The sequence below is a fragment of the Cucurbita moschata genome, unplaced genomic scaffold (genome assembly GCF_002738365.1).
Source record: "Cucurbita moschata cultivar Rifu unplaced genomic scaffold, Cmos_1.0 Cmo_Scf00022, whole genome shotgun sequence".
Lineage (NCBI taxonomy): Eukaryota > Viridiplantae > Streptophyta > Magnoliopsida > Cucurbitales > Cucurbitaceae > Cucurbita > Cucurbita moschata.
This window is the reverse complement of record NW_019268538.1, coordinates 3,427,700-3,442,507: the sequence shown is the minus strand read 5'-3', so window position 1 is coordinate 3,442,507 and position 14,808 is coordinate 3,427,700. Positions and strand designations below refer to the sequence as shown.

Below are 14,808 nucleotides of genomic sequence, written 5' to 3'. Positions count from 1 at the left end.
AAATTTTGATCGGTAACAATTTAGTCCCTAAATTATAATATGTTATAAGTTAATTGATGTACTTTTAATTTTAATGGTCGATCAAATTATAATAAATTGTTATAAAATCAAATTTTAATCATTAAATTGTTAAAATAGAGAATACCTATAAATAAGATATTATTGTATTTTAATATTAAAAAAAAAAAAAAAAACCCTTTTGGGGATTTGGTGAAATTTGGAGGTCTAATTGGAATTTTTATTTTTAGGTGCTTTTTTCTAATTTGGTCCCTCTTATTTAAAAAGTTGCAGATTAGGCCTTTGATTTAATTCTTTTTCAAAAAAGTGATACCGCACCACACGACGGGGTCTAATTTCTCGGCTTTAATGGCGGAGCACTGTTCGGCTCGGTTCATCGGCTTTAATGGCGGAGTACTGTTCGGCTCGGTTCATCTCGCCGAATCGTTTCGACCATTATCTCTATATATAATCGAACAAATAATTGTTTTGAAGATCCCAAATCCTCTGAAAAGGATCGAGATCCAAGGAGAAGTGGGGGATCGAGACTTTTCATTTCCACCTTAATTCCTTCCCCTTTTTCATCATCCGCGAAAATGCCCGCCGGAACTCTTGAAGTTCTTCTTATTTCCGCCAAGGGGCTTGAGAACACCGATTTCCTCTGTAAGTTCCCGCTCCCAATCTTGTTTCATTTTCTGGTCTCTATTTCGCGATCTTTTATGGGTATGTGTCGAAGATTCCGATTCTGATTATACTTTTAGTATCTGAGAACTTGACGGAAATGAATTTCGTAGAGGAATAAGTTCATAGGGTTGTGTTAGTGTTTGGTTTTGATCATTGATACATGGAGTTTGTTGCGACCCTGAGTGAAACTGATCTGCATGAGGAAGCGTTGAGGAGGTGAATTTAGTGGGTCAACACAACAAGAGTCGTTTTATGGGGTTTCGTATTGGGTACTGGTTTTTGTACCGTATGTTTTTAATGCTTTGGTGGATATTTCTGGATATGTGGATCCTGTACTCATCTGATTCTTCTAGTTTTGCGTGTAAGAGGGGGCACTGTTGGCAGATATCTGTGAAGTTTTTATTTGCTAAAGTTCATTTCAGAATAAATGGGTTTTCCAATTAGTTGATGTAGATGAACTGCTGTGATTTGGGGAATTCATTTGGTGAAAGATGGGAAAGAAAACAAAAACTAATTGTAATTTATTCTTACCTTAATTACAATTATTTGTTTAAAATTGATTTTACTCAACTTGAACATAACTTAACAAGCATTTATTGATTCTCACTCCTTGAACTCTCGAGCTCTTTCGTAATACCATACTTTTTTCCACAAATAAAAAAAAATGTAGGTAATTTTTGTTAAAAAAAAATTAAAGGTAATCTTGTCTTAACAAGGTTTTGATGCATTTGTGCAGGTGACATGGATCCTTATGTTGTTCTTACTTGCCGCTCACAGGAGCAGAAAAGCAGTGTTGCGTCAGGTTGGTTTATGTTCTATATAATCCTCATATCTCTGCCATCTCCTATTTTAAAAAATTTGAAGTGTTTTTACCATCAGAATTGTTTATTGATTGCATACAGGAAAGGGGTCGGAGCCTGAATGGAATGAGACTTTTGTATTCACCATATCTGATGGCGCTGAAGAGATCACCCTAAAGATACTGGACAGTGATAGTGGCACGCAAGATGACTTTGTGGGCGAAGTAACGTAAGTAAAAATGACTCTTAATTCTATTAGGAACAACCAACCTCTACACTAGTAACAAATTCTTCCTCATAATCAAAGCGTGGCTTTAATTGAAAAGGAAGTGGATTTTTGAGCTTGGTATGAATGGTTATCTTTCTGATCTGCTTGGCACGGTCTTTCTATACGCTAAAGCGAAAAACTAGCTTACATCATGGGGTATATTTTGTTCTATGAGGACTGTTTGATAATGAAAACACAAGCCTGTTCAAATGCCCTGAATATTATTTGCAGCATTCCTCTGGAACCTGTTTACCTTGAAAAAACCCTCCCTGCAACACCATATAACGTTGTCAAGGATGCAGAATACCGCGGAGAGATCCGAGTTGGCCTTACTTTCGCTCCTGAGGTTGCTCTCCTTCTTTACTTCCGACTATGTTGTAGAATTATCAGATAAAATTTCAACTTTTTGGCTTGTCTATAAGCATTTGCTATGTTAATTTTGCTATTAACACTTCGATTCTCTGCCTGCAGGAGAGAACTGCAACAGATTTTCAAGGGGAAGACGAAGCTTATGGTGGATGGAAGCAATCCGCAGATGGAGAATGAGATCCACCGCTACTCCATGATTGCTAATTGTATGTTTGAGGGATTTCGAATCCAATGTGTTCAGAGATCAGAAGATCTTTGTTCTGTCTGAATTTCCTACATGTTGTTTGTCATCAGTTTTTCTGAGTGAATATTTAAACCTCTAAATTCTCAATCTACATAATATACTTTAACCAATTAAGCTAAACTCGAGTTTGGCTGGTTGGTTAAGAATAAAGTTAGTTTCGTTGTAATGAACTTTCTTGTTATATTCTTCAGCTAATCAGAAATTTCTAAAGGAATATCAACAATGCATCAAATATTAGATAACAACTCATCAAACATTCATGTACGTGTTTTTGTTTTGGATTTTTTACTAATTAATCACATCCAAACAATTCGATTCTAGTGTTAGTTGTTTCAATAAAAAAATTAGGAATTTGTTTTCTTCTATTTCTGGCAAAGGGTACATAGTGGTTCGAGTTTGACGTGGGAGTTACTGAATTTGAAATGCCAGATTGGAGCATCCATTATAATACAGATTTGCTAAAAAGAAGAAAAGAGCAATGAGCCGTTCTTCTCAAGACCTGACCTGTGCTGTTATTACATCCAAAAGCTACACTTCCCTCAAAAACTTCACCTTCCCTTGAAAGGTCTGTTTCTATCTACGCGAGGCTGCTGTTGAGAAGTGAACCCACTGCAGCTTGGTAGACTCACATTCCCCAGCAGAGGATCTAAACTCAAGTGTTGTACTGAACCAGATTTTTCGGGTCCATCAAAGTGGGATGATATGTCGTTTTGGAAGAAGTTCGGGGATCCGTAGTCTGGAAGTGCTATGCTACTCTCTCTTTGGCTGCGAGAGGACTCGATTCGCTCCTCGAAGTAGCTTTGAATTTCCAGACTACCTTCTATTGGTATTGCACCCGTGAGAGTTTTGAATGCAAAATCCAAGCATGGGTCTGCCCAGGAATCTCCAAATGGAAAGGCTATTGGAGTTTCTGAGGTTGTGTCTTTCGTTTGATGCTTTTGATTCTGATCATCGAGCGCCATTTTGTTGCTCTCGTGACATGTATTGATCCTATCCAGTGGAAGGTGATGCAGCTCTCTGGGTGGAAATTTTTGGGAAGATGTTTTACACGGTTCATTCTGTGGTTCTCCAAGTATTCCACTGTCTGATAAATTGAAAGCTAGAACAGCTTCATTTGAACGATCGTTTGCTTGTTGAAAGGATATTATATTTGATGCCAATTCAGGTTTGAGCCCATTAATACTTGAAGATTGACGATTTGAAGTGAACTCTTTCTTGTTCTTGAATTTTGTGTTCTCTTGAGTTCTCTTATCCATGCAGCTTCCCGAACCATTTTTTACTGATTTCTGCCCTTGCAGGAAATCAATTGTAGGATCAGAAACTAGCCCATCGGTGGTGGTTGCGTTCTCCACTGGCAATGCGCCTGTAAGGGTCTTGATTGCAAATTCCAGACATGGGTCTGACCAAAATTCAGCAATTGGAACACTCAGCTGCGCTTCAATCTGTACATTTTCAGTTCGTATTCTCTGTATTTTCTCTTGTGGGACATCTAGGCCGCATTCCGGAGGGGTTTTCCTCTTATTAGAAGGATTTTCATGCAAGGGTATGTCCTTGAGGTTAGATACATGAGCTTCATTGCCCCTTTCTGGCCCTACATTGAGCTGCTGACATGCTTTATCAGCATCTGGACTAACTTTAGTAAGACAGTTTCTATTCGAAGCTTGAGGAACTTCTTTTGTCTCTACTTTACGCGCCGACTCTGGTTTTCGTCCAGCAAGTCGTTTCGAAGACCTTCGAGGCAAGCTGATATCTTTCTTCTTCTTGAACCTCCTTGTCTTCGTCTTTTTCCTACTGTCAACTCTTTTAGTTTCTGTATGTTCCCCATTGTCGCCTCCTTCCGTCTCTGTATTTTCCCCATTGTCATCTCGTTCTGTCTCTATCTTTTCCCCATTGTCACCCATTTCCATCACATCACAGATTGCAGTCTTCTCTTGTTGTAACTTCGATGCAGTGGTTGAAAGTGGAGTGTTTTCAGGAGTTTTATTAGTTTCTTGCTTTTCAGCTTTTGGCAATGCCTTCTCTTGCTCCAACTCAGATGCAGAAGTTGAAACTGGTACATCATCTGATGCTCTTTCAGTTTCCTTACCATCTGGAAGATCAGCTTCAGGAGATGCTGAACTTCTCCGACTTTTCTCTTTGATTTCAGAAGACTCCCTGACCACTTCTTGCGACGAAACGATCTTTGTGACAGTTTCAACACGTGAAACAGAAGCATTCAGTTCAGAAGACAGGTTCCCATATCGCCCTGACGGTAGTAGAATTTGGTCTCCTGGAAATTCTGAACTGCTTGGCATTTCCTTCCCTACAACATCTATTGCATATTAAATCATCAAAGCTGGTATAGAACTGGATAAAAGTTAAATTCCTACAAGTATTTGGACAGCGTTTCAGTATGGCTAATCAATAAGCACCAGAAAATGTTAGCAATCAACAAATGCTCGTACCTGCAAGAGGTTGTTGGGTTGCTGTAGGGTGCTCTGGTTTCTGTCCTTTAGCAGTAGAAGGGCTCTAAAATAAGAGCAAGCAACAATTCAGAATTTTAAAACTATCCTTATTAGAAACCATTGAAGCATAGCTAGAAACGGACTGAAGCATTGTCGCTAAAATACCCCGTCATAATTTGGGTTCATTTTCCTATCAATCTTTCCACTAATGGTTGTAGGGGCTTTCATTCAGGGTCAGTTGACTAAAACATACTGATTACAGAGTAAAGTGAGGAGGACAAAATTTAAAACCAAACTGATTGCAGCAAGTGATATTATTACAGCATTCCCACATGAGCCTAACAAGAGGACTTACTGATATTATTTTGTGATTAATCGATTCTTGATCATTATCAACCCCTTCCTTCGGTTTAAATGCATGTCTACTGATCTCTCCAGTCTCAAGATAGCGTAAAACGTCCTTCTTGGAGCGGAATACATATCCAGATTTTGGATCTATGTAAAACTGTAGCAGGTAGCCCATAAGAGAGTTGGATATAACTAAGAGAGGAACCACGCAGTGAAATTATATTGAAATTAACAATGCAGATGAATCATGCTTGGAACAGTGAGAAGACAATGATTGCATAACCTTCTTTTATCTGTGTGTGCGTGTGTGCCTGTTTCTCTCTTACATATGCATGTTTTTTTTTTTTTTGTGCGCCGGAGGGACAGAAGTAAGAAGTTCATACGGGATCTTTCCTAATGCCATCTGCTTTTTCTCTGATCTTGATCTCCTTTATCCATCCAGGCGGCAAATCTTCATCTTTATAATGCTCAATAACAACCTAGAGTACATATGAATATCAGCTACGCAACTCAATAAGCAAATAGTAAAAAGCATTCATAAGCAGTCCAAGAAGCACAGTATGCAAGCAGCATTTCAGAATCACCTAAAAACCTCCCTTTTTAGCCCTGTAATTATCCAATCCAGCTTAGATGCACCTCAACCATCTAGTTGTCCAAGAATCTAACAAGGTTTTAAATCCTGGACACCGAAACCCTACATCCTGGGCAGGTAGTCACCAGTCTCTTTGAATATGACCTTTAAGTGTAAACCATGTGTATTCTCGTGGTGTCATGATGAACAAGAAGAAACGAGTCCACAGTTGTTTTTTGTTAAATTTCAACATTAAATTGATGCCAAGATTCATAAGAATGTAATTGTCAAACTGAAGGCTAGTAAAATCTCTCATGCACCCTCAGCTGTACTAAAATTTTTAAGAAGTCCAGCATATTATAGTATCATCAGCCTTCATTACCCATTCAATCGATCTTCAACTTTTTTTATAAGATGACAAGAAAATCGGGGGAAAGGAAAAAGAAATGGAAAAAATAACAACAAGAAAAGAGATTGGTAAGGAAACATACATGGGTTCTAGACTTTGTGCCGTTGCTTGTCTTTCTCTCCTTCAATGTGCACACTTTGTTTTTCACTGTCCTGAGGTATCGAAATACCTCTGGCTTAGAATAAAATCTGTTGCCTGTCACTGGATCAATGTAACACTGCAACAAGCAAGAAGTGGGTAAGCACTCAGTAACGAATTGACTTAGCTTAGCATTAATAATCCATTCAAGGTATCATTTTAAATTGGTTAAGAAAGTATTCATGCATGCTTGAAAGTAACAAAAGCTGAAGAAAAATGTGATCTCTGTTCTTGAGTAATTAAAAAAGAAGAAGTTTTTACTTGTTTATCTATTTGTGTGGGTGAGAGTTATAGAATATATTGGAAAAGAACAACAGAATCACGAAGCTGAAACAAAATTGTGGTAGAAGCCAAAAGGTTAAGCACACATATGATACCTTGTATACACCTCCAACGTTTGAACCACTCATTCGTGTTCTTGACTCCACTTTCCAGCCAGCAGGCAACCATTCAGGGCGTTCATTTGCTTTTACTGTGAGCTGTACCAGAGGAAAAATAAAACAACTTAAATGAAAATGGATTTTGTTTAAGGAAAAAAATGTTCAGGAGTCAAACTCACTTGCACTGGACTATTTCCTGACTGCGTTTTGATGCGACTTGAAGTTGGTGGAGACTTTTGAGACTGAATGCTTTTAATATATCCAATAACATCATCCTTAGAATAAAAGCTTTTTCCACTCTCCAAGTTTGTATAGAACTATAAAATCCCAAACAGTGTAAAAATGTAAGTAAGATTTGGTAACGTGAATAAAATTGTTGTCATACAGTAATTTGAGTTTTTCCCTAATAAATCATTCATTTCAGGTGAACCACATGGATTGGCCCAATGATCAAAGTGGCAAGCAGTAAACACAGATCTAAACATGGAGGTTACCTAGTTTTTTGTTTTTTGTTTTTTTTTTTTTTTTCTTCCTTCTTTATAGCGGGGAACCTAGTTAGGGTATCAACTTTACTGAGATTTTACCAATATCAAACAGCTATTTCACGATATAAGTCAAGGTGCATAAGTAGGCTTAGATGCTCACAACTTCTATTTCCAGAAAAAAAAAACGTTCCAAATGCCTTAAAGTGTATATCTATCATACACAGCCGGAGCTTACAGAACTAGAGAAGTGAAGAAATAAGACACTTCTGCAGAGAATTTCAGGGTTCTTATTTCAACTTAAATTTCTCAAATTTGGGAAACAAGCACAGTAAAACTACATCAGGAAGTCGGGATGGGACAAGTAACAACTATGAAGAGAGCTCTTTTAGTTCCCAATGTTTCCACATGCCCAACAAAATGAATCAACCAATAGGTGCTTTAATCCTAACTCCAGGAAGCCCCAACTTTCGGTTAGGTGCCTAAGGGGTTTGCCGAAAAAAACCTGTTCAGCCACTTCTAGCACGCTATCAGGCCGGTGACAGGAGATTTCCAAAGTCTGCGGTTTTAAACACCACCATTCATAGGGAAAGGAACAATTTCAGTGTTGGGATGTATGTTCTAGAAGTTCTTGCCGGTATTGATTAGGAATGTAAGTTGTTTGTGGCCTCCTCTCATATAGAATGGCCTTAGCACCGTCCCCTGTTCATATTTCATACATAAGATTCTAGCTTCCTCCATATTTATATAACATACACTAGATTACAGAGAATTATTTGGTTGGCAGGAGTTCAACAAAGAATCGAAGACCGGAGTTTCCAATATGTTTTGCCAAATTTTAAACCAACCTCCATCGAAGTAACCATCCTTTGGGCACTATAGTTCTCTTCCAATCCATTTGGTAGAAGTTCACATTTTTCTCCAAGTGAAAACTATGCAAACGACCACAGACTTGTCTCCCACTTCTCATCAGTAAAGGTTCCTTTTACACTTCTCTTTTCGGTAACAGGTTTCTTTTCCACTAATATATCTTTGATGCCTGTTCCAGGGTTCTTTGAAATTCGTTGAGCTTTGTCGTAAAAGCTCCACGAATTTCCTCCACCCTGATCTATTATCTCCCAGTAGAATAATAATATCTTCCCTGCCTTGTGCCTCCATAATCTTTTATCTTAAAAATTTGCAGGTGACAGTCCTCAAGTTATATAATTCTTCTATCCATTACAAAACCCGGGGCACGTCTTGTTTTGTAAAAAAAACATCCCTTAACAGAGGTGACGGGGAACTCCTTCAGAAAACCAAGGATTCAGTCCTTTGAGATGAAGTCAAGGTAAGGGAAACAAATGGGTTTCTTCCAACATATGAGACTTCTAATTCCTTTCCATCACTTGGGATAGGATGTGCAAAGAGACAATAAAAGCTTCGCTTTTTATTCGGCAGATCGTTGAGGTTCAGTGGAGGGGAAGAAACTCCACTCTGACTAGCAAGAACCACAGTTAAAAGTAGGAAGATGGAGAAACAACTTTACATCAAGGGTAGGTTATAAGAGAGCTAACCAGAAGCAAAACCACCATAGAAACAAAAAGAGACAAACTATGTCTTCCACAAGACATCCTAGTACTAGTCGAATGCCCTTTCTTCCCTTGAGAACAGGAGATATCTATATAATATGCACACCAAAGAAAGGGCAGAACATTCAGAGCACTAGACCCAACAATATGGAACAAAAAACAAACCCTGCAGACCCAATACCAAAATTCCAATGAACAAACCAGAAGAGAAACATGTCACACAACACAATCCGCCCCAAAACTCACAAGCACCAGCCAAAAGGCAAAACCCATAATCAAAGCCCCCAAAAATGCCACTGAAGTTCTTTAAAAAAAAAATTACCCTAATTTTCCTGCCCGTCTTCTGGACTTTAAACTGCACAGTCCAGCCGGAGGGAAGCCAGTCCGGCGAACCCTTAGACACCATCTTCCCTGAAAAATCAACAATAGATCAGCAGACAGTGAGCAATCGAGATCGGTTTCCCACAGTCCGCGTAAGAATGGAGCTGAAACTCGAAGCTGAACACCAAAACGGAATTAATTAGGTCAAAGAAAGAAGGCAAAAGGGAAAGGGAAGGGGGAAGGGGAGAAATTGAGGTGCGTACACGTGGGTGCAAATGGAAATCCTTCTCTTTTTTTCTTTTTTCTTTTTTTGTACAAAAAGGAAAAGATTATTCACTGAGATGGGTCTGCTAGTGGAGAGGGAAAAAAGCTCAGGCCTCGAACATGGGGTTCTTCAAGACGCAACCAGAAGCTCCTTTTCGCACTCTCGCTCTCTCTCTCTCCAGAGACCTTTTTGGTTAGAGGGGTTTGACCATTGAATCAGTGGATTAGATCTTCATCTTCTGCTTCAACCCGTTGGGTTAAAATGGAAGCCAAATGAAAGAGCTGAACAACATTGATTTCCTCAATTTTCAAACCAGATCAATCCGTCTCCGTTATGCCTACCAATAATACCCAGATTTTGCATTTTATATATATACTTTTTTTTTCAACACGTGCTCTAAATTGTTAAAAAAAAAAAATGTAATTTTTTTCTTTTATTCTTTATTGATTAAATTAAAATAGTCAGCTATTTCTATTTTCGGAATTTCGATTACATTGTCCAATGTCATAAATGTGATTTAAAATTAAAACTCAATACATTAATAAATTACAAAACATAAATCGATTTTGGATGAAATTTATAATAAATTTGAGAATACACCCCAACTAAATTATTAGTTATAGAGAAATTATAGATTTGCGGAGATCCTCGGGAGATCATTTCCTTACCGAGAAAGGTTTTATTATAATATTAAAATTTAAATTTTTAGAAATTATGTTAATATAGCATGATATTGTATTTTTGCGTATGAAATATTTTCCAATGCCCACAAAAATAAACGAATATCGTGAAGGTTTCTTCGTCCCACCCCACCCCAGAGTTGCAAAAAATCATCTAAACGATAAATAATCCAAGCATATTATATAACAATGAATAATCGATTAAGGGTCTTATCATTTATAAAGTCTTATAATAAATATTAGAAATTATTTGCATTTTTGTCACACATTGAGAAATTATGAATGCACAATTAGGGCCACTTGGTAATATAAAATTTGACCTCCCATTTCCAAAGGGAACAATACCAACAACTTTTCTTCATTGCCACAGTTAAATAAGGATCAAATTGGTGGTTGCCTTAAATTCCTCGTCAATTATTGTTCGTTCACATTATCTTGTTATTCAAATTCATAAATTATCCTTAAGATATAAGACTATATATTAAAAAAAACATTATTTGAAATTCAATTAAATACTTTGTCTCAAATAGATTGATTTAAGAGTTGAAAAATCTCAGTCATTTCTCCCAATTGTTTGAAATAAATTTGACAAAAATTTCCTTATAAAACAAAAAAGATGACGAAATATAACATGTCTGACAAATAAATTAGTTTATTACCAAATTGGAATCACATTAGATGTTATTATTTGTGATAAAAAAAAATTAATTAGCTGACAAATAAATTATTTTTTATTTCAAAGTTATTAATTATTAATATTTTGACTATAAAATTGAAAATAACTGTGGAACTTGAACCCATCATCTCCATTCAATACACACACAACCATGGCGGAATTCTCGATCTTATATTTTGTCGATAAATTTCTTCACAAAAATCAATCAAAACGTTGTCGTTTGTCATCTCTTCATCACATACATATAATTATTATTGCTCTACACAATTTTTCTGTATAAAGAAAAAAAAAATTACACTATAAGAGTGCAAAAAGATTGTTGGAAGAAATTATTTGAGGAGCTGAAACAGTATGACCGAGATTTAATCCTATGAGAATTCGAAAACTGTATTTTGAACCTGTATTAAAGAATGTTGGTGGTGGCGGCGGCGGCGGTCGCAATCAGTGTGACGCTGATCGGTTTAGTTATGAAGTGGGTTTGGACCGGCGGGGACTTTGCGGAGTGAAACGGCGTGGTATTGGGGTGCGATGACGTCCTCGACGGCGGGCGGCGACTTTGGGAGTGAAAATGTTGAAGAGGTAGGTGGTTGGAGAGAATCATTCGGCGGTTGTTGTGTGTCGGCGGCGGAGAGAGAGGCGGTGGTGAGGAGAATTGTGACGAGGAAGAGGAGGAGGAAGGAGGAATTGGGGTTTGGAGAAGCCATTGTTGGAGTTTGAGTGGAGGAGAGAGAGGAGAAGGTTTTTGAAGAAGAATTAGAAGAAGTGGAGGAATCGAGAAGAAATGGAAAATGGGGAAATGTCTTTTTAATAATAAAAGCCGGCAACTTGCAGATGAACGTGGATCCAAAATCTCATTCATATGTTTGTGACATGAGGTTTGACTAAACTACCCTTTCATTTTGTTGAATTTACGTCTAAACCTTGGGTTTTAGTACAATAAATGTACATATATCCTTACGGAAAAAATTATATTATGGTTGATATTAGTTGTCGTTAATATTTAGGATGCTGACTCACCCTCGTCTATTCTAATTATTTATAATAAATTAAAATTTTAAATAGGTAAATCAAACTTAAAATACTCGACAAATTTGATGACCGAAAATAAATGAAAAAATATATATAAAGGGTTATTTTTCCTTCAAATTCTACTATATTTTTTTTTGTTTTCCGCTTCAATAATAAAAAGTATAAACGATTACTTAATTGATATTGATGTTGATGTGATGTCTATTAAAGCGACTTAATTTAATATTTGACCTAAATAGATGTAAGTTATTAAAGGAGCAGTACCCTAATTAAACAAACTTAGCTGCAAAGAGTAACTTTTAAAAGTGTTGTTTCGATTAATTGAGTGATTAATTTGTTAATAAAAAAAAAATAGCATTAACTCATGCACCATGTGAAATCACATGATCCTAAGTAGTTGCTAGGGCCATAAACAATTAATTTTGAGAAAATAGACGAGGTTTGTTAATACATTTTAAATTCTAAAAAAAAAATGATATATTCAGAAATTTTTACATGATTAAAAATATTATATTTGGAAAATCTTTATGACGTCAAATAACGTCATAAAACAAGCCTGTTTTTTAAAATATACCAAAATTTACCATCTTTAAAAAGTTGGAAATAAAGATTAATTTAATTTAAAAATATCAAATAAGGGCAAAGAGAATTAATTATTGGTCAGAAAGCACGTTAGGGATGCCCTTTATAATGTACCCGTAATTAATTTAGGAGAAGAAATATTGTAAGACTGCACCGTGTTGACTAAACGTGATATAACGAGAAATGTGGAAGGGCAGTCTGGTCATTTCCAAACTCCACCGCGATTTAGTTGTAAAATTCACTTTTTTTTTTCTTTTTTTTTATAAATTTTTTCCGAAAATATGTTGGGCGTTGACTATGCTAATCAGGCGCCTTATTTTCCGTTTTTTAGTTTGAAAATTCTTCAGTTTAATAAAATCATTTAAGTTTGGTTTAGTAAAAAGTTGACACGTGTTATCGAATGTGGGTACTTGGTACTCTGCTAAGTGCCACCCATGTCCCACGTGCTCCACCACAAAAAACCAAAAATAAAAAATTAATTTTGTGTTCTTTTCTTAAATAAATAAATAAAAGCCCCCACCCTTGGAGCCGCTGTCTTATCTGTTGATAATTTTAGTTATTATTTTGTAAAAGAAAAAATATGTATAAAGTTTACTGAAACAGCGTCGTTTTCCAACATTTGACTTTTGTAAGCATAAAGTTTACAACTTAGTTAATGCGACTCGTATTTATAATGTTACTACTCCCTTTTCCACACGGAAATCAAAATTAATAATATTTTATTTGTATCTTATGTTAAATACGTCATAAAATGCAATTATCCTGATTTTTTTAATATAGTAAAGATAAACCTAAAGTTTGAAAATTTAAAATCATATTTAGATAGTGTAAGTCAATAATTAAAGTAAATGGGCAGCTTTATTTGAATTTTATCCAAATAAAAGCATTTAAAATTGAATGCAGGCAATGGAGTTATGGGGTTTTGAAATGGGGTCTGTCTTTGTTATTATGCATTAAATTAATGGACCCCAGATGAGATTTGATCCTGATGGGATTCTTATACATTTTAATTAAATTTTACTATATTTATTTATTTATTTAACGCAATATAAAATGCTTTTTAAGAAGGATTCTAACTTTCAAAAACTTAATTTATAGGACCATGACTAATTTAAGTAGATATGAATGTTACGATCTAACTACAATGAGGGTAGATCGTGACCTTTACGCTGTGACAAGTGACAGAAAAATCGACTACTCTCAAGTGGCGCTCATCTGACTATATGAGGGCTTAGACAAGTGTCATGATACGACCGAGGAGGATAGTGCATCATTTAACACACCATACACAAATAGATATTAAAGAGAAGTCGAGGTATAAGCAAGATGGGTTGATTGAAGGGCTGGATGGGTTTTTCCTTGAATCTTAACCTCAAAAGTTTGAGTTTTGAAAAGAATTTGATCATACGGTGTTGTGGAGTGTTTGTTCAATGTCTAATACCACTGTCAGATATTGTCTTATTTGGGCTTCACGTTTTAAAACATGTTTACTAGAGAGAACTTTCCACAATGTTTCGTTCACCTCTCTCAGGTTGGCATGAGATCTCACCAAACTACACAAATTGGTTTCAAATATATTAGAATGCAAAAATTGAGGCCCACCAAAATCTAAAAGGGTGTCATGATTAGATTAGACTTGGTTATTTGAATTAGATTCGGTCATACCAGATTTAGTCTATCGGATTTAATTATGTAACGCTCTATAATAGCCAATTTTATTCTTGAATAGTATGAGAGATTTCTCCGTTCATTTCTAACCAAGGGGTGGTCTTCAAAATCTTAATTACAACGAAACACATTTATATGAAGCCTTAAAGATTAAAGATACTTAACCACGACGATAACTAAGACATGCGAACCTGCAAGTTTACGGACAAACCCAAGATAAATAAGATGTTGCGGTTATGTTTGGAAGATGTTGCAGTTATCTTCGGTAAAAAATGTTCTCGTTCCTCTCATGATTGAGTGTAATATACAATATCATATGATGTTCATACCAATTCTTATGCCAGGTATGTCTTTCAAACCCATTGGGGGCTATCTTCTTGAAAAAAGCAGGTGGCTAGTAGACCAATTGACTTGGAAAATTGTTGGTGTATAACTCTACCAAATTAGTCTTATGGCTAACAAGTTTCTAGATTGAGTTGTAATAATCAAGCTATGTATGATATGTGTTCTGATCGTATTTGTTCAAGACGTGTTATATGTGACTGTGTGTCAAATGTCTTGATCAGTCGTCCATAGCCACATCTCCATTCCAAACCCGCTTTACTTGTTTCATTTTATATAAATTTTTACTAGTATGGTATCAATCCAACATTTATATAAAATAAATAATAAAATAAAATATCTCAGATAATATGATATTTATATACTAAGACTAAAAATTAAATAATTAGATACATTTTTTTTATAAAATTTTTATGTTCAGATAATTGACGTCTTATTTATTTATTTAAGTATGCTACCATCCAAATATTAAATTTTATTTATTTTTCCCGTTTTGCTTCAGTTTTTTTTTTTTTTTTTTTTTTTTTTTTTTTTTTTTTTTTT

At 35.8% G+C, this 14,808-nt stretch overlaps 2 protein-coding genes across 2 annotated transcripts; one reads left to right on the top strand and one right to left on the bottom strand.

Annotated features, from left to right (window-relative positions):
* Positions 1-473: 473 nt before the first annotated feature.
* LOC111459336 (elicitor-responsive protein 3-like) lies at positions 474-2,532 on the top strand. The gene is made up of 5 exons (XM_023102189.1): positions 474-660; positions 1,418-1,483; positions 1,584-1,710; positions 1,981-2,095; positions 2,221-2,532. The coding sequence occupies exons 1-5, from the start codon at positions 594-596 to the stop codon at positions 2,293-2,295; spliced, it is 450 nt and encodes a 149-aa protein (XP_022957957.1). The 5' UTR covers positions 474-593; the 3' UTR covers positions 2,296-2,532.
* Positions 2,533-2,699: 167 nt separating this feature from the next.
* LOC111459335 (methyl-CpG-binding domain-containing protein 13-like) lies at positions 2,700-9,501 on the bottom strand. The gene is made up of 9 exons (XM_023102188.1): positions 9,359-9,501; positions 9,025-9,113; positions 6,832-6,969; positions 6,650-6,751; positions 6,217-6,351; positions 5,538-5,633; positions 5,162-5,311; positions 4,807-4,870; positions 2,700-4,673 (listed from the first exon to the last, which is right to left on the bottom strand). The coding sequence occupies exons 2-9, from the start codon at positions 9,106-9,108 to the stop codon at positions 2,911-2,913; spliced, it is 2,532 nt and encodes an 843-aa protein (XP_022957956.1). The 5' UTR covers positions 9,109-9,113; positions 9,359-9,501; the 3' UTR covers positions 2,700-2,910.
* Positions 9,502-14,808: the final 5,307 nt, after the last annotated feature.